At 42.3% G+C, this 23823-nt stretch overlaps 1 protein-coding gene across 1 annotated transcript; it reads right to left on the bottom strand.

Annotated features, from left to right (window-relative positions):
* Window positions 1-186: 186 nt before the first annotated feature.
* On the bottom strand, window positions 187-14981 carry UEVLD (UEV and lactate/malate dehyrogenase domains). Its single transcript, XM_086471932.1, has 12 exons — window positions 14940-14981; window positions 13099-13183; window positions 12390-12452; window positions 11494-11657; window positions 10382-10517; window positions 8928-9052; window positions 8250-8355; window positions 5726-5896; window positions 4617-4790; window positions 3917-4001; window positions 3147-3270; window positions 187-1843 (listed from the first exon to the last, which is right to left on the bottom strand). Exons 1-12 carry the CDS (start codon window positions 14979-14981, stop codon window positions 1679-1681), a joined length of 1440 nt encoding a protein of 479 aa, XP_086328058.1. The 3' UTR covers window positions 187-1678.
* Between the last annotated feature and the right edge of the window lie 8842 nt (window positions 14982-23823).

The following is a 23823-nucleotide window of genomic DNA, read 5'->3' as shown; positions in this document are numbered from 1 at the left end:
GGAATCGGGCACAGCCCTGAGAGCGACGAGCCACGAGGAGCTGTTTTAGAACGGAAGCATCAATCTGAAAAACGTCCCTGAAAGAGTCTGCAGTTCTGAGGATTAAAACAGTAAAAAGCAAAACAAAACACCTCGACTACTCACATGAGAATAAATGCTCAACAGATTAAACACAACACCTTGAAGAACAGTGTAAAACTGTAATTTTACTCTGTTTTTTCCAAAGAGAAAAAACCCCAAAGTCCAGACATTGTGTTGGGTGCTTTTTTTTAATACAGCACAAAGTTGGGCACGTGCAGCCATCACTCGTGTCCTATCGCTGACCACCACAAAGAAGGAAATTAGCGAATTCTATTCAAATAAAACTAGAGTTACTGAAAGCTTTCTTTTTCTTTCAATTTTTATCTTAATTCTGAGATCAATATAAACTCGGAATTCCTTGTAAGTCTGGCTCTTTGAGACAGAAGCAGAAGGCACAAAGGAACAGATCTTCCCCTGACACAGACCCTACTTTTGCTTAGGAAGCTTCATCCATATTTAACCAGTCGCACCTCAAGACGTACATGCAGAACACGGCAGGAGGGGAGCCCACGTTTCCTCCACGTGCATCGTCATGCTGAGGTACAAGCAGGATGAATATAGCCTTTTACCAGTGCAATGATTCAAGAGGTTAGAACCTCCCCCCCCAACCCTTTATCTTAAACTGCTTTTTGATTTACCTAAAAATCCACATTCTGTTCTTTCACCACACCCTTGGCCTTCCCCACGGAGCCTTACGGGTTCTGTTGCCCTCTCAAGCAGCCATGTTCTCCTCAGACTGATGTAAAGCTTACTGACACCAGCTGGCTTTGGATCAAGGCCTGACCTCACAGACCCTTCTGCATGACTTAACTGTCAGATTTTACCCTTTATTACCCCCTGCTCCTCCCTTTCCAGAAGGGCACCTGTCCCCTTGCTGCATGGGGTAAGTGTTGCATGGGTGTACCCAGATGCTTCAGTGCTCTAAACATCCTTACCAGGTAAGGGCAAACAAGTCATGACCAGAAAGTCTCAGACATCTTTAACACACAACAGAACTCCATACCCGACACCTCAGGTTTGAAGGATACTGGTAACGTCAGGCTTTTGCCTTGCTTCACCTTCATAACGAGCAGGAGCCCACTGATGTAAGAGCTTCTGTGACAGCCATGGAGGCTGGGGCCATCGAGCTGCACGCCCAGTGCCCTGAAGGAAGCTGACCTGTGACCCTGTCCTGGCCCCTGATGCAGCACTTACCAACCAGGAGGAAGGTCCTGGGGGGCTCTGCGCACTGGAGTTTCCACAGAGCTGGGTAAGCTGCTCTCCTAGACTGCATCCTAGTGAGGTGCAAAGAGCTAACAATAACCCAAGAATCAGGCTAGAATTAGCAACAAGAACCACCAGCAAAAGTCACCTGAATTTAGGTAAAACATCCTTGCACATTACCCTCCTCATTTTGGGTACCAAAAGTGCACTTTTCAAATAAGAAATTACTGTGCAGTATTACATATATTAAACTCAAACTGAGAAAGCACTATTTGAAAGTAAAGTACAAAACCCCTCTTGTTTTACAGAGAAATCCATATATACCAAGCGACCCTTTCTGCCAAGCAGATCTCAGGCTTTTGTGAGCGGACGCTGTGGCTTCCCTTGCGCTGGCTTACAGTTTCAGCTGCTGCTGAAGGTCATTAATCGATCCTGCGCTGCTCCGCAGTTTCTCTTGCACTAGTGGGTCGTCTTCTAGTCTGACCATTTCAATCACTCCACCGGTTCCCAGAATACACGGCAGACTGAGGAACACTTCACTGTTTATATTGCAACATCCCTGAAACAACACACAAAGGTGACTGTCACACGGTTACTTATGTCTGCTCTGCCTGAAGCGTGGAACTACACAAAATAACTTTATTTTAATTAAGCAAGGATATTCCATCATATGGCATGTTTTGCATAGGTCAAATTCCGGTTATTTTAGATCCCGTGCAATTGGTTACTGTATAGAAACTGTAAAATATTACTGTACAGATAAAAAAAATCTTGACCCGTGCCATGTGGAGGAGTTTCCCAATACAGATACATCAGACCTCTATAATGCAGGCAAAGTTTATCCTACAAAAAAAACATTTAACCAGTTTCATCAGCAGAACAAGCAGGGACACTTGATAGTACAGGATCATTAGTTCTTTCAGGACTGAACAAAAGAAGTTCAAAAATGCAGCCAAAGAGCTATGCAGAGAATATTTTTCAAGTATGGATCCCATACTCATTCTGTGAGACGTCATTAAATTTATAACCCTTTCATTCCAGTTCACCCTGCAGTTTTTGTTTACTTTTAGGATCTGCATGGGAAGTTTTACATTCTGTAGCTACTGTTCAGTTTGAGAGACTTGTCACTCCTCTATAATTGCTTTATTAAAAACTTTACTTGAAAGCATAATGATGAAATTATGTCTGCACTGGATAGAACAAGCAGCCTGCTCAACTTCCCTGCACTGGGACACACAAATCTCCCTTCTGAAGGCTGTAAATAGAAGTGACAAGTAAATGTTCCTATGCAGGTTGTTCCTCATGAAATGGCTAAATGCTCCAATGAAGGCTCTTAGGATAAACTTTAAACAAGGTTCAGTCTACAATTTTAAGTTATATATAGCTTCATAGCCTTCTCCTCAATGGAAAGTATCCAGGAATAAAAAAGCAGCTGTTTCAAAATATTGTCAGAAAATGCATTTTACACTTTTATAAAAGATACTGAACTCTTTTGGCCCCTGGAAAAATCTACATTCCCTACTGAGCACCTGGAAACTGCGAAGCACACATTTCTCTTCATTTGCCAAACCCAGATATTCCAGGGGAGCTGGTCGGCTACCTCGAACGTATTTTCCCTCTGGACTCTTGTATCTTTGGGAGAATAATCCACTGTTAATATTGGTTTCAGATTAACACAATAATTGATTTTTGTTCATTTTTGGACTAGAACTGAAAGCTGTTGTTGGAAGAAAGTAACGGAAGCAGTGCTACTTCAGAACAGTTACTTCAAGTGAGATGTCTCTGCTGCTAAATTAATGGTCATACCCAGTATAAATAATACAATTACAATGGCAAGCAAAAGATATTAACAACACATTTACCTTTGCCAGAGTGGATACAGAATGAACCTTTCTTTTATCTTTCAGAATACTGTCAGTCAAATCCGCAACCGAGAGCCCAACAGACCAAGATCTTTGACCTTTTCCCTTTACAACTTCCATAGCTCTATATAAACCAGGAAAAGGAGAAAAACATGATGTTTAGATTTTAATCCTATTTTGGTTTATATGTAAACCCCAAGATTAACTGCACCGTATCATGTAAAGTGTACTATAGAAACATGATTCTCTGTTTTGGAAAACAACAGCAGGGAATTAAGAATTGCTTTAAAGAATTTCTTTATGTACATTTTATCCACACTAGTTAACAACACTTTTTTCTATCAAGAAGTGTAACTGATAAGGGGATAATTAAATCAGGTAAATTGATCCAAACTTGTGCTTTGTTTTGAAGCAAACTGCTCTCACACAAGCTCCGAGAAAAGTGTGCCAGAAGGCTTGTCTGTTGGTTGTTTTTTTTTTTTTTAAACACACAAACTGGCAGCTGTAATGTTCTAGTGTATATTCTACAAAGCTTGTCTTGTCCTTAGATTGCCACAGGCACAACATTATTAAGAACTTCAGAAAAACCACGGGCATGTACACATATATAGAAGTGAACAACAGCCAGATCTACAATTTCCTATAAAGTCAATGTGTGAACATCATAGAGCAAACTTCCTCTTCTTCATAAAGAGCTGAAGGAAAAAAACTCTGCAAACATCAAGTGCCTAAATATGAAGAAAAAGAATCCAAGATTATAATGACCTTACCTGTTAGCCACTGTTTCCCTTGAGTTACGAGCAGCCATTGCTTCTGTTTGATTTGCAACTAAATCACAACTGGCCCACGATGGTACTAAATAGAAACAACCAACGTTTAAATGCACACCTAAACAATGACTAATATAGGTACCAGACAGACAAGGCGAAGAGAAAGAAAATATTATAATAATAAAAAGAGCAAGCTTTCCAAACTTTCCTTCCCCCACAACCCCCAAATGTAGCTGATGACCTTCTAAGGTTCCCTGGACTGCTGAAATAAACTCTACAGTAGCAGAGACACTTGCTTAAAAATTACATAACATGTAATAATTCTTACATTAGCAGTAACCATATACGATATAACCAATACAACCGTAACTACCATATATTATACCACATTTCCTTCCTCTTTCAGTATCTCTAACCTATATTGTAATACCAAATAAAAAGCAGTTGAGGTTGGGTTTTTTGTTGTTTGTTTGTTTGGGGTTTTTTTACTGTGACAAACGTCAAATACTTTTGCTACCACTCCAGGTCTACAGTCTTGGACACAGACCAAAATTGCATTATTTAGAACCATTATTATGAAAATCTAGCACCCTGCTTATGATTACCTTCAATACTTTTCTCAGTTATTCTTTCACTACTCAGTAACTTAAGCACTGCCAGGACATTATATATTCATAGTCATAACAAACTATCACTTTACCTTTGTCTTCCCCTTGCTCACCAACAATCCAAGCATCTTTTGCCAGCACCTGTGCTTTCAAAACATTTGTCAATATATACTGAAACCTCTCAGTGTCTAGGTTGGCACCTACTCCAATAACTCTGCCTTTGGGAAACGCACTCAGCTTCCACGACACGTATGTCATTACTTCAACTACATGTGAAAGAAAAAGACGTTGACAATGAAGGACCACTCAAAATTCAACACAACTGCAAGCTATGAATCACAGTTACAAAACAACTCAGGACCAAGCTGTTTACTTTATAAAAGGTATAAGCACGTAAGAACCTATCAGTAGTTTACTTCAACCTAAAACACCAAGGAGGTGAAGAAAATTCACAGTCCAAGTAAAGTTTCAAGAGAAGGCAAGTGAGACTTCAGAATGAGTCACTATGCTTCCCTCTACCAAAAATCTCACAGGCTTCTAAATTTAATTCAGCCAGTGTTTAATTTCTTTTCATTTGGCAAGCACCCTCTACTTCACCTCCACAGCTTTAAATTAGAGGAAGGGCAAGAAGCACTTGGGAAATAGAAAAGGGCTGTCTTTGTTTAGAGGCCAGAGAAGTTCACACTTACTTCTTTCTCCTTTAAGTAGTGTTTTGCTTTGTCTAAGTTGACAGTATAACTGACCCACGACAGACTCTTTCCACCACAAGATAGCTGCAATATTTACTATCAACATTATATCATGTATATTAGTAGTCTGTGAGTCTGGTCACACGGCACATAACACACATGCATCGATCCTTACTGCACAGGAGAAACATGTACATAAAACTCACAACTGACAAGACAACAGCCAATGGATGCTAATCTTGTAGACACAGTCACGTTGAAACTACGTACAGAAACATACAGAAATACATACCTTTCATACAAAACAAAGTACACAATTTTCTTTTATCTTGGTAACAGTAAAGAAAAAACTCTCAAAGACAGTGTCCTGCTCAAAGCTGAAAAGGAAAACATCTTTCAGAGTAGCAATCATCTTTGACTAAGTGGGTGTATTTGGCAGTTGATGTATTTTTAAAACAGGCCAAAGACAAACCCAGCTGAGGGACAGAACATGAGGTGAAGTACCAACATACCCGGGTGAGAAGCAACAAGGAGAACACTGTTCTGACTGTAGTGGGATATTGCTGGGATAATTCCTCTGAACAAATCCACATTGCTTTGTATGACGTCAAGGTAAGTCTGAGCATTACCCAGAGAATTAACTGTAAGTACCACAACTTTTGAATCAGCTGAAGCAGAAAAATCTGAAAATATAAAGAAAATGTGGTTTTAGAATTTGTGTCATTCTATTGGGTTTTGGACACAAAAGAGCTGTCCTAAAGGCTGAACTGCAGCATCCAGCTTAGTTAGGGATTCTTCACCTCCTGTCTTCCCCCCCATATCACCCAGTGCAGAATCTGGGGCACTTCCACAGCACCTGTAAAACACAGCTCTCCCACAGAACTACCTTCCCATTTCATAGTTGTCATAGCAAACACAGAAGGCAGACTGCAATTTGTCCAAGGTTCCAGAGCAGAGACCAGAAAACACCTAGATGGAGGTGACAGATAAGCTTTTCCAACTTTCTTGGCAAGAGAGGAAAAAAAAAGTACATCCATGAAAAGGCTCCTTCATTTTTATTCCAATTTTTAAAGAAGGAAAAAGATTTTCACTCCTTGATGTGAGACTCCTATAATTTTTGATCTGATAGCTCAATCAAGGACCTGCAGACAACCACAAAAAGTGTTCCAAAAGTCTATTTATTAACTCAGGTAAAAGACACGTATTTATTAGCCCAAGTAAACACACAACCACATTTGCTGCAGAAATTCCTAAGTCAAAGCTGCCTTGAGCAGGTAACTCTGAATATCAGAGTACCACCCAGGGGATCACCTTGGACACAGAAACAAGGTAATTTGGCTGTCACACCCTGTGGAACCAGCTGGAGCCAAAGCAGAGACCTAGTGCACTGACAAAATGGAAGCATACTAAGCAGGATAAAATTAACACCAGCTTGCCCCAAACCTAGATGGAAGCATACTAAAACAACAGGTGACAGTGGATAAACATTTTGCAATACTGTAACACTACTAACAGCACAGCCAGCAGCAACTCGCTTTTTGTGCCACAGCTAAATGTAAATATACAATAGGTAACCACGAAGGCACAGAGATTTGCACAACCAGGGTTCAGGAAAAGATGTGCTAGCAGTAAAACCTGCAAGATAAGATCAAAGGATGTAGAACAGGCAATGTCAGGTGCAGAATAAGCACACAAGATGCCTGGTGGAACCAGAACAAGTCACTATCCCAAACAAAAGATAAATTACACCAGAAGTACAAGAAAGCCCCCCATTTCATCTTGCAGAGGGTGCAAGGAACATAAAACCACGACAGACAAGCAAGGAAGAATGGGGAAGTTGCTCAATTCAGTTCCAACTTCCCCTGTGGAAGGGCTTTCAAGCTGCATCACAACCCCTGTGACAAAGACCGTAAAAGACTGTAGCCATCATCACTTACTACGTAGACATGGCATGAACTCTGTTGAATTGTACACTCACAGCTAACTGAAGATAACATTGTCAATAACTAATTGTTTGAATACACAGTGATAATGATTAAGAACTACCTATTGGCCACGTGCACATTTAATGAACACCAATCTAGGAAAGCAGTGTAAAGAAACAAAGGATATTTATTGCTTAGCGTAACTTGCTCAGCGTTAGTAGCTAAATTTGCTGAAGGCTCAGTCTGCAAGCTGCGAACTTTCATGTAGATATGCTGAAATTTTGCCTAGTTAAGTAGAAGGAAGCCTCAGAGCCAGTTCAACCTGGAAGATAAGGAAGCAAGGAAGACTACTACACTTGTCAGCAGAAGCGGCAACCTTAGAGATAAGAAAAGAAACAGACCACCTAGAGACAATGAAGGGGGATCAGGAAGACTCCCAGATCCTAATATTACTACCTGTCAGAACTGTCACGAGAGGGGTGGGGAACTTAGATTGTAAGGACAGAATTGTCCACAGTTCTTTGTTCAGGCTCCCTCTGCAGAGGCACCCAGCTCAAGCTGTTTTTACTGCTGTACCACTCAAATTACTTTATCGCACTTAAAGCCTGTGACTGTGCTACAGGATACCTAGGGTGGAGAACCTTCTTTAACAGTAGCACTTTGAAACTTACCTTTATTTATCAGCCTTTTTAACACTGCTCTTACAGTTGTCTCTAATTCCTTAACATACATATATTTTTTTCCCCTTTCCTTCCCTCTCTCCACCTATGACAACGAAGCACTAGCTTGGCTTCTCTGTATGTCTGCACAAGTCCAATTTCAGCATTAGCCTCTTACCCTGGAAGTACAGACTCACACACCTCTACCTCCATAAACAGAATGAAAAAAGCCTGAAATAAAAGCCATGCAAGCTTTGCTGAACCTTCCCTTACCAATTTTACCCTGAAAAAACTGAAGAAAAGCAAGAAGCTATGAAAAGATAACATCTTCTTAAAAAGACAGCCTATATGCCAGAGCCTCTGTATCTCCCCAAGTGTCTGGCTCTCACTAAAACAAGCTCAAGCTCACGCAGAATAGCACTCGCTCCCATTCCAGAAACACCACCTAATACCTTTGCTGATCTCCACATTTGGCAGAGTAAAGATCTCCAAGTCCATGGTCCCTCCTTTTGCTGCACCTTCAGAAAGATCCAAAAGAACCACCTTGTCTGCAGCACCCTGTATGAATAAAAATAATGCAGATCAACAATAAAACAAACCAGAATTTGTTCTTGTGGGAATGAGGGTATTCCTCTAACTCCAGTGTTTGTTGTACTGTATATAAAACAAACAAAATTACTGACCAACCACAAGAAAAAGAATTTAGTTTAGTGAGTTTAATTGAAAAATAACACATTACGAAACAAACGAACTCACAAAACCATCTCTGGGAAGTTATAAATGTTGATGTTACTGTTGTCTCTGAGCATATAGCTGAAGTACAAACGATCTACAGACTACCCTTTTCAAGGGGACTAGGAGATCCCAATTGTAAGAGGCTACCACTCAGGCAAGAAGGATTTTCAAAATAAGTGAATTTAATATTCAACCCTTTGTATTTAAAAAGCTGACTGAGAAAACAGGGCAGAAAGTAACACTTCCGTGTGTCCATAAGTTAACTGAAGCGGCAAATGACATAAGCAGTGACACAGCTATTAAAACTGTCGAGTTATTTCTAAGCATCAGACACTAAGAACTAGATTGGAAGCCTCTCTTAATCAGGTGTGTTGCTATTTAAAATAATTACGTACCTTTGCTGCAAGTGCTAGCACACATGCAATGCCAAGATCTCCAGCTCCAACAACAGTAATTTTGTTAAAACATCTTTCATTTTTGCCTCCACCAATTTTAGTCTTTGATTTCATGCCAGTCTCTCCTACAAAAGAAAACCACAAACTTGAGTGCTGGTCCACACTGTATCAACACAAGTATTGCTGCTTCATAAAGGATCACAATTGTGTCAGAGTTAAACCAAATTGCATAAACTTCAAAATAGCAGTCAAGCCTGACCACAGAAAATTCATCACAATTTGCAAGGTGTAAAACACAAACATTCCCCTCTGGAAAGGAATGTGTTTTCATGAAATAGAAAATATGAACATAATAGCAAGAAGCTAGACAGTAAGACCATACAAACAATACTCCCTCTGCCACTGTTACAGGTGTCAATATATACCATGGTCATAAAATTTGTAAAAGATTTTGTATTTTGAGAAGACAGGCAAAATGGAACTTGATTAAAATACAACAATCTGAGGTTGTTTAGCCAATGCTACTGGTAACACAACAATTCTTATTCCAAATATAATGCAAAGATTTGTAACAGAAACATTGATTGCCTAGGAACATGTATTTTATGCACGCAGACGTGTGTGCTCACAAGCATGTATGTGTATACAGTTACCAGACAAAACAGCAGAAAGGGTTAAAGGGAAAGGTTTGCACTAGTTGCCACAGATCACCATCCGTGATTTCACTAAAAGAAGAAAGAAGAAAAGTCCAACCAAAACATATCAGGATAAAGAACAACAGGACTGGAGCCATTAAATACACAGGTAAGGAAAACATGAGAAACGTGAAATTCAGGAATTTTGCCCAAGACTTACAATGGGCGAGATAAAGTCACGAGGCAAAAATGTCAAACAGCATCCACTCCTGAAGGGTATAAAAGTCAAGTCCAAAATCGGCTTGTCACTACTGAACAAGAACCCAAGAGACCCGATACGGACTCAACAGCCAGCACTCCTTGTCCTCAGCGCGGCACACTAGTGACTGCGGTCAGATGGGTCTCAGGGCTCACGACTACGGATGTGAGAGCACGAGCGAATGAGATCTGAGAGAATGAATGATGGTGATTGGGCCACATCAATTTTTATGATAAAAATCACGTTTCCCTTCCACAAGATCTCACATTGAGTTTTGGTGCAGTAATTTCCAGCAAATGAGTAGTACCAGATCTACAATACTTTTTAGTAGGCTTAAATGCAAACATTCAACATGAGCTGCTTACTCAAAGAGAATCCGAGCTCCCTGTTCTAAAAGAGGCACTTTTAATTATACAAAAAAATACCAAACATTGTGGTACAAACAGCAAAAATTCAGATACTAAAACTGCATAGGCATCTTTGTGATACCACATAATAACAAAAAATAAAACATATATAATATAAGAACATTACAAACAAATACATGAAATCACCCACACCTTCGGTAATCTTTGCAATGTAGGACAAAAGTTCCGATTGCCTGGCTGCATCAGAAGATGACAGTGAATACAAAGGGAGCTCCTCCTCAAATTTTGCAATCATTTCCTTGATTAATCCAATGACAGTTGATTTAGGCTGAAATGTAGCCATACAGAAGACACAACAGTTGACTAGCTATTTTATACAGTGGTATCAGCTGTAAACTGCAGTAGTTCATGAACAACCACAGCTATACAAAATCTAATAAAATTACAAATATTGACACCCTTAACGCTTACGTGAACACTTAAAGGAAAGAAAAGCATCACTTCTTGAGAAGATGCTTTCCAAACAGGAAAAAGGAATTTAACAAAAAGGAATTATAAAATTGAAATTATCACTGCAAATAGTTGTTGAAGGCATCCATGAACATACGGAAGCCTTTGATATAGCCACATCTAATAACATAAATGGGACAAATCATAGCTAAAGGAAAGACAGTTCGCTCTTATCAGACAAGCTTAACTGTCCAGAGTTTGGCAATTCAGTCCTCCTCCGGGGCAAAAGACACAGTGAAGTGTTTACATCAATAATGTAACATATATCCCATTCATTCCAGCAAACCAGCATTCATTAAATGATTCTTCCTGGCCTGGCAGTTATATTTAAGTTATTTAATACAGTGCATAAAATCATTTAGCAACTGCATTGGCTTCTGAATCTCTATGCTAATGTTTCACAGTTCTACCCAAAAGCTAGGAACCTCCACTGAATTTTCTGAAGGGATGCTCAATTGGCCTAACATTATCAGTCACTATTCACAGCCACAAGGAAAAAGTATCATGAGGCTTACGTTGCTTTATAACAAAGTCAGCCCCTTTTTTCTTCAGCTTAAAATAGTTTTCCTTACAATCACTTGTAACTTCCTTTACAACTGCTTCAGACTCTCTGAAAGCTGTAATTTCAAGAGACATAACATTCTGCTTCTCTTTACATAATCACTACATATTAATTTAAGATTAACAAAAAAAATGCAGAAAACAGAGACCTGAACTCTCCCCACTCCTCTCCATATGAAACCATGCATTATTCCCAAATACTTCCCTCCCCTGTCAGCCACTCCACCTCTTACATGGCTCCAGTTTTGCAGGTAGGGCAAATAAATCCTGCCACGAGCGTCAACGTGTTTTCCCACCGAAATGCCCATGTTAGCAGTCGGCTTCAAGAAGCAAATGGGGGGAGCAAAGGGATGAGAATCCAGAATCCACAGATGAATAGGTATGTTATAGGAATTACCTGTTCAACACAAAATAAAAGCCATTACTAGCTTCTGCATTGAGAAAAGGCACTAAAAACCAGGTATGTGTGCATGTGATTCACACTTCATAATAACAAAGTAAAAAACCCTGAGAGATCACTTTCTGGATTCACATTGGAAAGCATTTGTTACTTAGGCTAGTTAATAATAACAGGTTTGTCTGCACCAACTTGAAGCGCTACCAATCGTGTCCTTCTCAATACAAAGCTTTGTTTCCCGGGATGTTCTATGAGCCAACGTGTTCCCTTTTCCAAGCAAAGAAATCTCTTGCAGCTACCCACTTCATACTTATTTTAGGACTCAACTGATGCAAAGAGGCATCTATTAAGAGCTTTACCTCAGACTTCAAAGGCTTTAAGTTAAAAATAAAAAATTACCTACTAGTTATTTTTGGACACCGCCTATACAAGCATAAGGCTTGTGGAGTTCACGCAACCTCCGGCAGAACCAAAGAGTTTGCCTACAGTCTCAAACGACATGATTTTTTTAATAGTTAATTGACTTATCTAATTAATACCACCTCATTGCAGCGGCTGCATGTGCACAAAGGCACATGTTTACGCAGCAGAAGTTGCTTCTGCCAATTCATGCAAAATCCTTTTATAGCCACCTTTAAAGCAGCTGCACAGTACATTGTTAAGAGGCAGCATCCAACGCGTTTTACAATTAGATCCAAGACTGGTAAGGAAATTATATTTGATTTATCTTACCATATTTCACTGGAACAGTACCACTAAAATTCAGGAGGTCCTTCTGGGATCCATCCTTGAAGGCTAAAATGAAAAAGGCGATTTAAAAAAAAATAATAATAAATCCTTTCGAATTTGGCATGGCCATCCCATCCACAACTACCAGTATACAACACTAATTTTTCTTTAGAAATCATATACACTGCTCCTGAAAGAACCAAGGCTAGAGCACTACAAAGGTCCCCCCTCCCCCTTTGAAAGAATTCCTTAATGGAATCCTAGTGAAAACTGCATTGGTACAACTAAGCACATCATTAGTCTAAAAACCCTGTCCTGGGTAATTCTGAGGTTGTAGGCACTTTCAGTCAGGCTGAGGGATTCTGGAAGTTACACTTGATAAGCTAAAGATATAAAAATGCCTGCAATACAATCATGGAATACGGGAAAAATGCTGTTACATACAAAGAATTTAAAGGAACATCAATCTTCTAGAATTGCTGACAAAATAAAATGAAATTTAGTGAATGAGTCGCTTAGGTTTTTATACGCATGCATTCTTGGAAGACCTTTCAAAACTAGTCACGTGGCATGAACATTTTACTGCAAGTCAAAATAAAGACAAGAACACAACTGAAAGATATTCACACTACTTAGTCTATTATACACAGCCTGAATTTATGGCAAGTAAGAATCCCCACACTTAGTTCAACGTAACTGTATCACTTCTTACTGTATGTGTTCATGGAGAACGTGAAGTTTGGGTAGGTCTTGTTAACATTCTTCAGTTCTTCTATGGTCAGGTCTCTGAACTTATACTGGGAAGGTGGGAGAGAAAAAAAAAAAATCAGAAAAAAAAAAAGTTTAATTTCAAAGGCTTCTTCTTTTATTACCAGAGACAGGGAAAAGGAACAAGAGAAGGCAGAAACACAAAAAGGGTAAGGTAATAATTACTTGCAGGATTATAAATAGTTTTGGTGTGAAATAAATTCTCAAAAAAAAGATACCAAAAAATGCTTTAAAGGTATCACAGGTCTGCTGTTGCTACATCAGAACTCAAATTCTGAACATCTCTTCTTATATACCATTTCTTCCTCTTTACAGCTGTGTGAGAAAAGGCTTAATAAAATTTAGCCTCCTCTCCACACAGTAATTAAAAACAATATAAAAATATAAACCTCTTAGAAAAAAGAAGCTATTTCTGACACAGTTACTACTAACATCTCAGATCCACCTGCACGTGTTTCAGCAGAGTTTTGTAAGGTGTCGATTTCCACAAACATATTCTATGTATAAGTAATTAGCCTCTGGGAAATTTTTACACTTTTAAGCTGTCCCTAAGAGCTGAGAAAATTCAAACAAAATAACACTCCCCTCTTTCTTGACTGCAGAAAACCTGCCCACAGATTAACAGAAGTACTGACGCTTGAAATGTGATCTGAAAGCAATTAGCAGCAAGAACGAATCACTGCTACTTCATTTCAGCTGTCCCCAGCCAGTCCAATACCTGAACTTCCAAGAGATTTGCATCCTCCCACATCTGAAAGTTATGAAGAATATTTTCCACTTCCTAGATTAGAGCATCTGCTTCTCATTTTAGGAAGCCTGGAGTCACCCTGGAACCCTCACCTAAGCAAACACAACCGCAGCCTGACCGTAGCTTAAAGAGCTGCTCACTGCACTTAACACTTGCCACGAAGTGGTAGCTAAAATCTACAACCTCTCCAGCACCACACCCCACCAGAACAGCAGCAATACTACAGCGACGTGGGTGCCACCATCGTTTTCACCTTCGTACATGAAAACACAAAGCTGCTGAAAAGAACCCCTTTTAGTCAGCTTCTCCCCATTCAATCTTACAGGATAATGCAAAGTCAAGCAGTAAAAAAAAATAAAAAATAAAATAATCGCAGGTGCCCAAATTAGAAACGTCCACACAACTTGAACTTAACACGATTGCAGAAGTGTTGATACGCCTGGCTGTGAAAGCAAAGCCACCCTTCCGCGGCTGGGCCCTGCTTATTTGTAATGCAAAATGAGGCACTGCTATTAAATATTTTGCTTTTCTAAAGATCGTTACATTTATGAGGCGAGTCCGACACAGACCTTTCTAATTTTGCGCCTAAAACTATTTGGCACGGCCACAACGTACGTACGCGCCCCGCCGTTTCCCACATGGAAATTAAAGCGCGTTTGCCTGCGAGGGGTGCTACAAAATCCACCTGCGTCCCTACACCAGTGCGGGGACGCGCCCAGGAAAGCCCCTCGGGAGACCGGCAGCCCCTCACGGAGGGCACACCCCGGCCGCGCAGAACGGGACGGCCCCCGAACGGCGCGGCCCCTCCCGCGGCGGCTCCCGAGCACTCCTGCCGGCCGGGGCCCGCGGGCGCCGCCTGTCCCACGCTGCGCGCCCGCAGCCGCCGCTCCGTTCCCTCCGCCCCGCCTACAAGGCGGCATTTCCCACAGCCCCCCGCTCCCGCCGCCGCCGCCGCCGCCCCTCTCCCGCCTCCCGCCCGGCGCCGCCTCAGCGGGCGGGGGGGCCCGCGCGCCCCCTCCCCACCCGGGCGCGCGCACCTTGCCCAGCTGCTTCCGCAGCGCCTCCTCCGAGAACGCCATGGCGGCGCGGCGGGGCGGGGCGGGGCCGCCTCCCGAGAGCGCCTGCGCGGGGAGCCGCGTCCCTCAGGGCGCCGGTTCCTTCAGGGCGCAGGCCTAGGCGGCGGCGACGCCTATGGAAAAAAAAAAAAAAGCTCTTTTAAATCTTCCTTCTAATGGCTCTGGGAGCGGGAGGTGAAATAAAGGCGGGTGTACATTACCGCGTCAGGTGAATGCAAAGAGCTCTGGGCTGGGTGTTACTTCCACACTTCACAGTACACACCGACCTGCTAACCAGGCCGCAGCCTCCAAAAAAGGCTGAAATCTGTGGGGAAAAACCTCACAGGTATCCAGGGGCCCGCTAAGCTGCCGCCTTCAAGACGGCAGGCGAGGGTAGCCGGCGAGCAGAGGCCTTGCACGTTCCCCGCCTGCGGCTGCTGGGGCACCAGCTCGGCAGGGGCGTACCGGGGTGAAATCGGCAGGAAAACATGACAGAGCCCATGTGGGAGGTGAACAAACGCTCCTCTGGCAGATCGATTCTAACTTGTGACAGCACCAGACAGTTCTTAGCTACTGTCCTTTCTACTTATTCTAGTTCTTAGCTACTGTCCTTTCTACTTATTCTCTCACGAAGCTAACATGAATTTTGAATGGAATCTGGCTGTGTGCATGTGGTGGTGCAACTCCCCCCCCCGGCCACATTACAATGTTGGGACCAGCCAACGTGTTCTTGCCTTGGCTACAAAGGCAGTGAGTTTGAACACCTGGTGTTCTGTTGTCCTGGTTAGGTGCAGTGAGTTGGGGCCATTAGGCACTCCCTCGCTGCACCCGAAACTCCTGCCACCTGACGACTGGGCCCTCCCTAACCCTGCCCGGGAAACTCCTGCTGCCTGGGAAACACCTGCTGCCTGGATCGCAGCCCACTCTGCAAGGGGCCAGAGATACCTGACAAAATTGTGACCAAATATGGAAAGAACACCGACCAAAGTCAATCATCTTGCAATCATACGAATAGTGATCCTACAGAGATCCTAACCAAGTGTGAAGGGTTCACTCAGCCCTTGACCAGACTGGCAGTGGTTTGGTGCAGGCTCCAGAGCAAGTAAAGGCCTGAGCCATAGCCGGGCCAAGAGCTCCTCTAGCTCCAATTTATTCTGAACACCCACAATGGAGCAGAGCAACACAGTAAACATCAGTACAGCTGAGTTTGGAATGCCGGTAACTGGTGGCTTTTCCAAACTTATTTATCAAGAAACAAAGTTGTGGGTACAAGGATACAAGGTATTCTGTATGTGATTTGATCAGGAGCCAAACGCTTCAGCCCATAAATATGCCAGCCTAATGGAGCCATCTTTGAGCTCCTGGGGACTGCAGTGGGCTGTGACCCGGTATTCCCCCCCCCCCTAGAACTGGGACACCAAAAGTGAGTAATTCACTATAACTTATTGCAAGCGCAGTAGGAGAAAAGTTTTGGCCATAGGTTAACCTCTGTATCTGTGTGTGTGTATGTGTGTACAATTTGACTTTTATATTTGTGTGTATATGTGCGTTTGTGTATAATCTCTGATACAATCTCTGTCTCTATCTGGTGTGTGTATGATTTCATTCAGTAAAATCTATCATACATCTCATGTGAATCTTGCCATTCTCGAATCTTTACCAAGTTGCTATGTTGATTGTGGTAAATCTTATTAAATCACTCTGATAACTGGCTGATGATCAAGCATTGTTGAAAATCATATAACCTAATCTTGTGATTTACCATAATAGTGCTAATAAATTGCTGCTATCTCAAAGTTGGATAGGATGAGTTTGGAATCACTCATTCCCCAACAAATTGGCGTATTCCTTTATACATTTCTTTCATGTAGTAAGTAATAGGGTGAACCTCGCCACTGAACTTTGTTAAGTTGCACTTTTACAAATTCACATTAAAATCACTTTTACTAATACCTTTGATGGTGATTTAACTGATTTAAAACACTCATCCACAACAGTGCAATAACAGAGAAGCAATCTCAGGTATGAGACCATACATAGCTATTACAGGGATTTGGGGATTTCTTCCCTCAGTGTTGACAGTGTCACAACTGATTTGCAACTTCATGGAGTTACAAGTATGTAAATAAAAATCTGGAATGCACTTCTTTCCCTGCATTAATCTACCTCTTACTTTTTAAGCCTCCCTACCACACAGCAAAGATAGCAGGAAACTGCCTTTTGGAAAGCGGCCATGCAAGGCTGAAGGCCAGTTCAGTGGAAAACACTGTGGATTCAGCTGGGTGACTGGAGACAATGCCAGTCCTACCCCCATAACCTACCAGAAAACTGCCAGATCATAACAGACCAAACATGGTAGCAGCACATTTCCACAAGGAGTAAGTTCTCCTCAAGAAAGCTCATACAGCTTTCTTCTCCCTCACGGGCGTGAGGCCTGAGACAGACCATAACCAGGAGCACAGGTTGTTGTTGGTACAGCCATAGCAGAAAATAATTAGGTTTGGAACAACCTCTATCAGTTTGTGCTGTCATAAGCCTTGTTTACTGATGCCATTCTGTTTCTGCGCTGAAATGTTGTCTCTGACGGTGTGAATGACCTTACAATTTCAGTGTTCAATTTGCAGAGTACCACAGCCTCAAAGGAGAGCCACCACACCGGACCGCTCGATCAGTCCGTCAGGAATTGGCACTGCAGATTCCAGCACGTGCTACACATCCTTTGCAAGCAGGTAATGAAGCCCTGCAAACAGCGGTACAATAGTCATCACCTTTTGGATGTTTGTTTTGGGAATAATACTGAAAAAGTACTGTGAGGTGGGTTCAAAACAAATCTGCATCCCTGCAAAGGCATTAGCTGTTTTATGTGAAAGAAGGTAATAATATCACTAGCAGGACTCCTAAAAGAACACTTTTAGATTTTAAGCTGTTCCTGCACACTCTACTAACAAGGCAGAACCTGAGATATGCTTTGTTTCAAGCAGCAGCACAGGCCCTCTCCCAGAGTAAGTTGCTGTAGTTAAGCAGGTTTACAGTAACTGACACACACTGAGGACCTGCTTTCTGGCCCTTTGAGCTTTCTCAATCAGCATCTGATTATTTTAAAATATTGCTTGTTAAGACATGATGTTCTCCATATCAGAGGCTGATGTACAATGTACAGCAGATACTTTAGTTTCCAGCTGTCCACATTCAATGCAACTAAGTTTCAGGGAGGAGATATTAACAGACACCTCAGCTTAAAGAAGAGAGACGGACCTTACCTTTTTCTGTAATAGGGTGCTAGGAGTATTACATATTAGTCTTGCACTTGAGAATCCCAGCTAGGTGGATTCGTGACAGCATCTTGTATCCAGGGTTGTGGAAGCCCGTCCAGGAGCAGAAACCACAGCTTGGCATTTAGGACTGTCCCATGGCTGCAGCAGCAGGGGGAGTGGTGCAAATAGCCAGGGTGGCACTCAGCCCCTAGCAAATGACAGCTGGGGCTTTGCGAACTCCAGGACGAGGGGGAAAGGGTTGTGGGACCTCTTGAATGGGTGAGACGTACGGGAGACTCACCAGGGACTGGCTCCCTGTGAACAGGAGGTGTGGTGAGGACTGCCTTTCCTCCTCCCTGGCGCCTCGCTTTGCTCGGTCCTGCCCTTCCTCGAGGCCCACATTTGTGCAGAAGCTGCTGCCCTCCAGGAGAGTGTTTGCAGGGCAGGATGCGTGAAATAGCAGCAGCAACCCGGCACACCGCTTCAAGGCCCCGGCCCTCCTCTGCCCAGCAGCATCCTGGGTGCTGTGTCCCTAACGCCCCTGCCCCAAAGAGGAGAGGGAGGAAGTTTGCCTTGGGGACTGTCACCAGTATAACCTTGCACACTGTGTTCTCTGGGGTGGTGGGTGCTATGGTAGAGACCCTCTGTAAACGGGGAAGTGTTGTGGACAACCTGGGTTTTGTGGTAGGGCAAGCAGGAAATTCAAGCTTTAGTGGGACACCGAGAGCTCTGGTCTGGGACACATGCAACGGCAGCTGCCTTCAGCCCAGCCTCCTACAGCCTCTGTGGTTGCTTGCTTTTTTGGAGGATGGAAACAGCAAACCCTGTGATGAGCTGTTACAGACTGATCTGCGTGGACACTTCTCTAAACCCTGTTAAGGGACAGTTTGAAAATCATTTTGTTTCACAAAGGTCCTAGCACAGACTGATGTCTGAAAACACAGCATTCTTTTTAAATTTTTTATCTCAAGCATTTACATTTTTAATTTTTCCCTATTTCACAGCAAAACCAACTAGGGAATTCTGGTAGATACTTATGGTTATCAGTGGGTTAGGTGTTTGGAAACACTTTTAAAACTCCATATGTGCATAAATAACCAAAATAATCATAGAAACCGCAACAGTAACAACATACCCTTGGTAGCGACACACCACTATTGTTTCAAGAGTAAGAGTGGTGATACCGCTTCTGTGCCGGGCTGAGAGGTCACCCTTGACTGAGCCTGCACCCAGACTACAGATCCAAATTTCTTAGTACTCACTGTTCAAACGCTCCCTTAAATTCAGAGCTGTGTCTGTGCCCTCTGACTCAAAATCTGCTCTAAGTGTCATTTGCAATGAATAACAGTATTAAATTAACAGATCCTAATGCCAACTAATCTCTAGGCACTGAAATACCTTGCTAGTAGGTTGACGGTCTGCCCACACAGAACACAGCCTTGCTGCCCCACATGCCACCCTGTCCTGGTCCTCTAGTAGTTCCTCTCCCCCTCCATCACTTGCTCTCTACCTTTTGTTACTAACATTCCCTTCTATGTTCCTGAAGCTGGCTCTTGGCTTCCCTAGCCCAGCGCCTCCCAAGCAGGAAGCAAGAAGGAAGCCAGCAGTACAACTGTAATTTCTGAAGATATTTTCTGCCAGTTATTTACTTGATCTGTATGTGTTTACACACTCACTTCGATCAGCCAAAGCAGTATAAGGCAGGCCAGAAGCACTCAGGGTGGTGCTGAAGTTGAACATGGCCAGACGGAGAGATACCGATAGCTCTGTGAGCAACCAGGCTGTTCTGTTAAATGCAGTCTGGAAGATAAACACACCTTGCCTTACACCTCCCGTGGGTGGCTGCAAGACAGTGGGGAGAGGTCCTTTACTGGACATACTAAGTTTTAATGTGCCACAAAAAGGTTCGTTCTTTTATTCTATTTGATGGTCTGTTGGCCAGAGTTTTGACTAACATCTCTTTATTTGGTGTCAGTTCTAAGTTTATATGATTTCTAGAGGTAAAAATATGAAACTTAGCTTTCAAGATCAAGTAATATATTGTCAAATGCTTTCTCTGCTCTAGAAAAGCTTTCAAATGCACATCAACTTTCAGCACCAATGATCTGGTAAAGCCAGTGCGACTGGCCATGCTGTGCTCTTCCGAATGAGGCCATAGCATCTTGCATATATGCTGACCAGACAAGCTACAGAAAATTCCCCAACCTGGCATTTATCGAGCAATACATCCAACTCTTATTTTATTACAACTTCTGTCTCCATAAAAGCTCACCGTATGTTGCCAAAAATACAGCATTTTGCCACAGTATGGGTCCTCTTGCTGACTGAGATGTCGTCTTTGAGACTTGGTAGAAAAGTTGAGATGGTTAATGATACAGAAAATAGGCTGCAGTTTCTCAGATGCTAAGGGTGAGGGCAAAATGACATGACAGTCTCGTGGAACACCGAGCTAGTTCACCAGCATGTGGCTTGTGAATTTTATTCAGCTCCACACAAGAGGAAAATGTCATCATTTACTGTCTTAAACTTTTCTTCTCTAAATACTAGTCTCATTCTTCTGCTTACCCGTGGGCATCCTGTATCTGTAGGTATGCTAGCTTAGAGCAGAGCCCAGGGAAGGGCTCTCAATAATGTGCAACTACAATTCAGGGAGCATTTTGAAGAATTTTCTCCAGTGGAGAAAATCATGCAATGCTATTTGTTGTCCAGATTAAGTTAAGAGTAATGGAATGGAAATTACAAGTTGAACTTAGAAATATTAAATGCTATGGGCAAAATTTGCACTTCTGAAACATGCTCAAGTGGTCGTCCCAGATACTGAAATCTGGGGAATAAACAAAGACCAACTGCAACCCAAGTCGCAGGATCAAGTTTCCTCACAATCCCCACACTGGCTTCAGCTCTGTAAATATCATGAGTAAGAGCATTATTACCTCAGTGTTCGCTTTGTTCTGAACAAGCAGTAGGTCACCTGTGTGTGTGAACTACACCATGACCATTTTCTGTGTCATAACTATCAGTTTAAAAGCACCATCCAACCAAGGCTGGATTTAAACCAGCAGTTCTGAGGTACGTGAGGCCTCATTGCCAACTGCATATGGCAGCAAACAGCCTTCCCCAAAAGAGCGACTTTTCCCTGCAAGTTTCAGCGTCTCTCATGCTGCTCGCAAACAGGGATTCCCCGGCCCCGGGCCACATCACACACTGTATGCTGCTGTCACCGCATTCCCTCTGTACAGGCAGCTAGCAAGCAGAAGCCAGGCTAATAAAGGGTTTGCTGGTCCCCTCATTTTGGCTGGTGGAAGAGCGTTGTTAAAGACAGCATGTCACTGCGTGAACTCTGAAGGTGCACCTTATGTGACAGGGCTGCCTGTCTATGCGTCATTCACAGCCACGTTTGATGTCGCTGTGGAGGTCTCACAAACAGAATTCTTGCACGTTCTATAGAAATTAAGAACCAGATAAAATGGAGTGACTCACATTAGTGCCCCTCCTGTGCAAAAAAAATGATAAGCAGAGTCCTTTATCAATTGCAGAGCAGCAGGTCAATCCACAGGGGGAGTGCTCCAACACACACACCCCACCTTGCCTGGCCAAACCTTGTGACATACCGGGTGTGCTGAGGGACCACAGAGTATTCATGCAATGCAAGAGCTGGAAGAAGCTGGCAGGGAGGAGAATGATTGTGATAGGGACTTTAGGACAGCCCCATAACAAACATCGTATCTCCTTACTTGTGTCACTGATGACATACCTCTTATGAAGTCCACAAAGAGGTCAAATACCTTGACAAGTACATGCAAGGCACTCAAAAACATCCTTTTACACTCCGTGGGCGCTAAGTATGCTCTCACAGGTATTCCGAGAGCACTATAAAACCTGGAACACGACACTCAAGTGTTTTTTAAGTCAGAATCAAGCTGCTTCCTTTGACAAGAAAAAAAAACCCAATTGAATCTCTTTATTCTTTTTAAATCATCAATTGCTATCAGCTTTCACACACATAGTGCAATAGCAGACGGCATCAGATACTTGCCTTTCCTCAACTGAGGAATGCTAAGAAACGGGGCAGAAGTTGCATCCAGCATACAAAAAAAATCATGAATTAGCCAGTGCAGGGAAAAGGATATAGGTAAAACCCAAGACTCCCATGAAGAAGTGAACAGAGAAAATCCCCAAAGCAAATTAAGCACCAGATGGTTTGGGAAAACAAACCCAGTCATCGTGGACAGAGAAGTTAGGACTAAACCGGTGATGCATTTCATCACTTCAGGAACCTCTTCTGTCTCCGATTTCATCCCACATGGTATGGTAAAAATGATATGTCAAAGGCTTTTTGGAGCCTGAGGCTCATGGAAAAACAAATGTTTCATATGCATTTCACATGGGAAGAAAAGGCTGGCTACGGAACGACTAAACTGCAGTTCTGTCTTGGGGAACTAAATGTTATTTCAAACAAATTACAGCTAAAAACTGCCCTCAAAGAGAGAAACCTGCAATAATCTTTTTTTTCCAAACTTGCACAAGAATTTTATTGCTTCCAGACAAGTACAGCATTACTGGCTGGATTAAGAAATTAACTCAATGTAGAACCACCTTCCACCTGACCAGAATGTATCTGCTTTGAAATAACGACAGAGTACGTGAAAAATCTCAAGGGAATTCCATACGGGGCAATTCCAAACGAGGTAGCACTAGCAGATCAGAACAGCACTGGTACTGACCTCCACCCGTCGAAGCAGAAACCATTCCCTAGGAGAGAGTAATTCAGGAGGTTCAGATCCTTCACATGGGAATAAGAGAATCTGAGAGAGACACTGCTTGTGAAGCACCACACTCCAAATGGAAGAGATTCAAGGCAACTGGCACACTTGTGCATATTACTGTTCTAAAATACGTGTGCTTCCAAATACATGTTAGGTCACAAGCCTAAACTGCAGGAGACACCAATGATTTTCAGATCTTTTCTGAATGTTTAAGTGACTCAATTTTTCATACATTCTTGCTGGCTGCATGAGAACAATTCTCTGAGAACATTCAGCCCCACACTCTTGTATGTGACAGCTCAGAGGAAACCAGCAGAACAGAATTCTGAAAAATCTTCCATAAAGTAAACCAATGAGAAATAGCAGTAAAATGTTTAATGCCTGTAATTTATTGTATACATACTCTGCAAAACTTATATGCATTTGGTGTGTGCAAAAGTATACACTTTCTTGACAGCACCAGAAAACAGTTAAGCTGTGTATGAGTTTTTAACCTGATTTGTCACACTGTGTAAAGAGACATTGTGCACAAATGATATCCCCAAAGAAAAAAGATCATTGGCTAAAACTAGAAGCACCCTTATTTACACACTAACACTTTAATATTGCATCACACCCACTCACCAAAATAAATAGAAGTACATTCATCACAATTTAAACACCAGTCTCTCCATATATTTATTTTCTGACATGTTTTGGTCTCCAGAAATATGCTATATCTAGAAATATGCATCAGCTAATAGATTATGTTACAAAATGCAAAAAAAAGAATAGAAAATTAGTTTTCCTGGACAATATTTTGGACTTTACACAAAAATAAATCCAGATTTCCATAGAGATCTCATA

This window comes from Leptosomus discolor, chromosome 12 (genome assembly GCF_034619465.1).
Source record: "Leptosomus discolor isolate bLepDis1 chromosome 12, bLepDis1.hap2, whole genome shotgun sequence".
NCBI lineage: Eukaryota > Metazoa > Chordata > Aves > Leptosomiformes > Leptosomidae > Leptosomus > Leptosomus discolor.
Note: the sequence above shows the minus strand (reverse complement) of the source record. Positions and strands in the feature narration are given on the sequence as shown.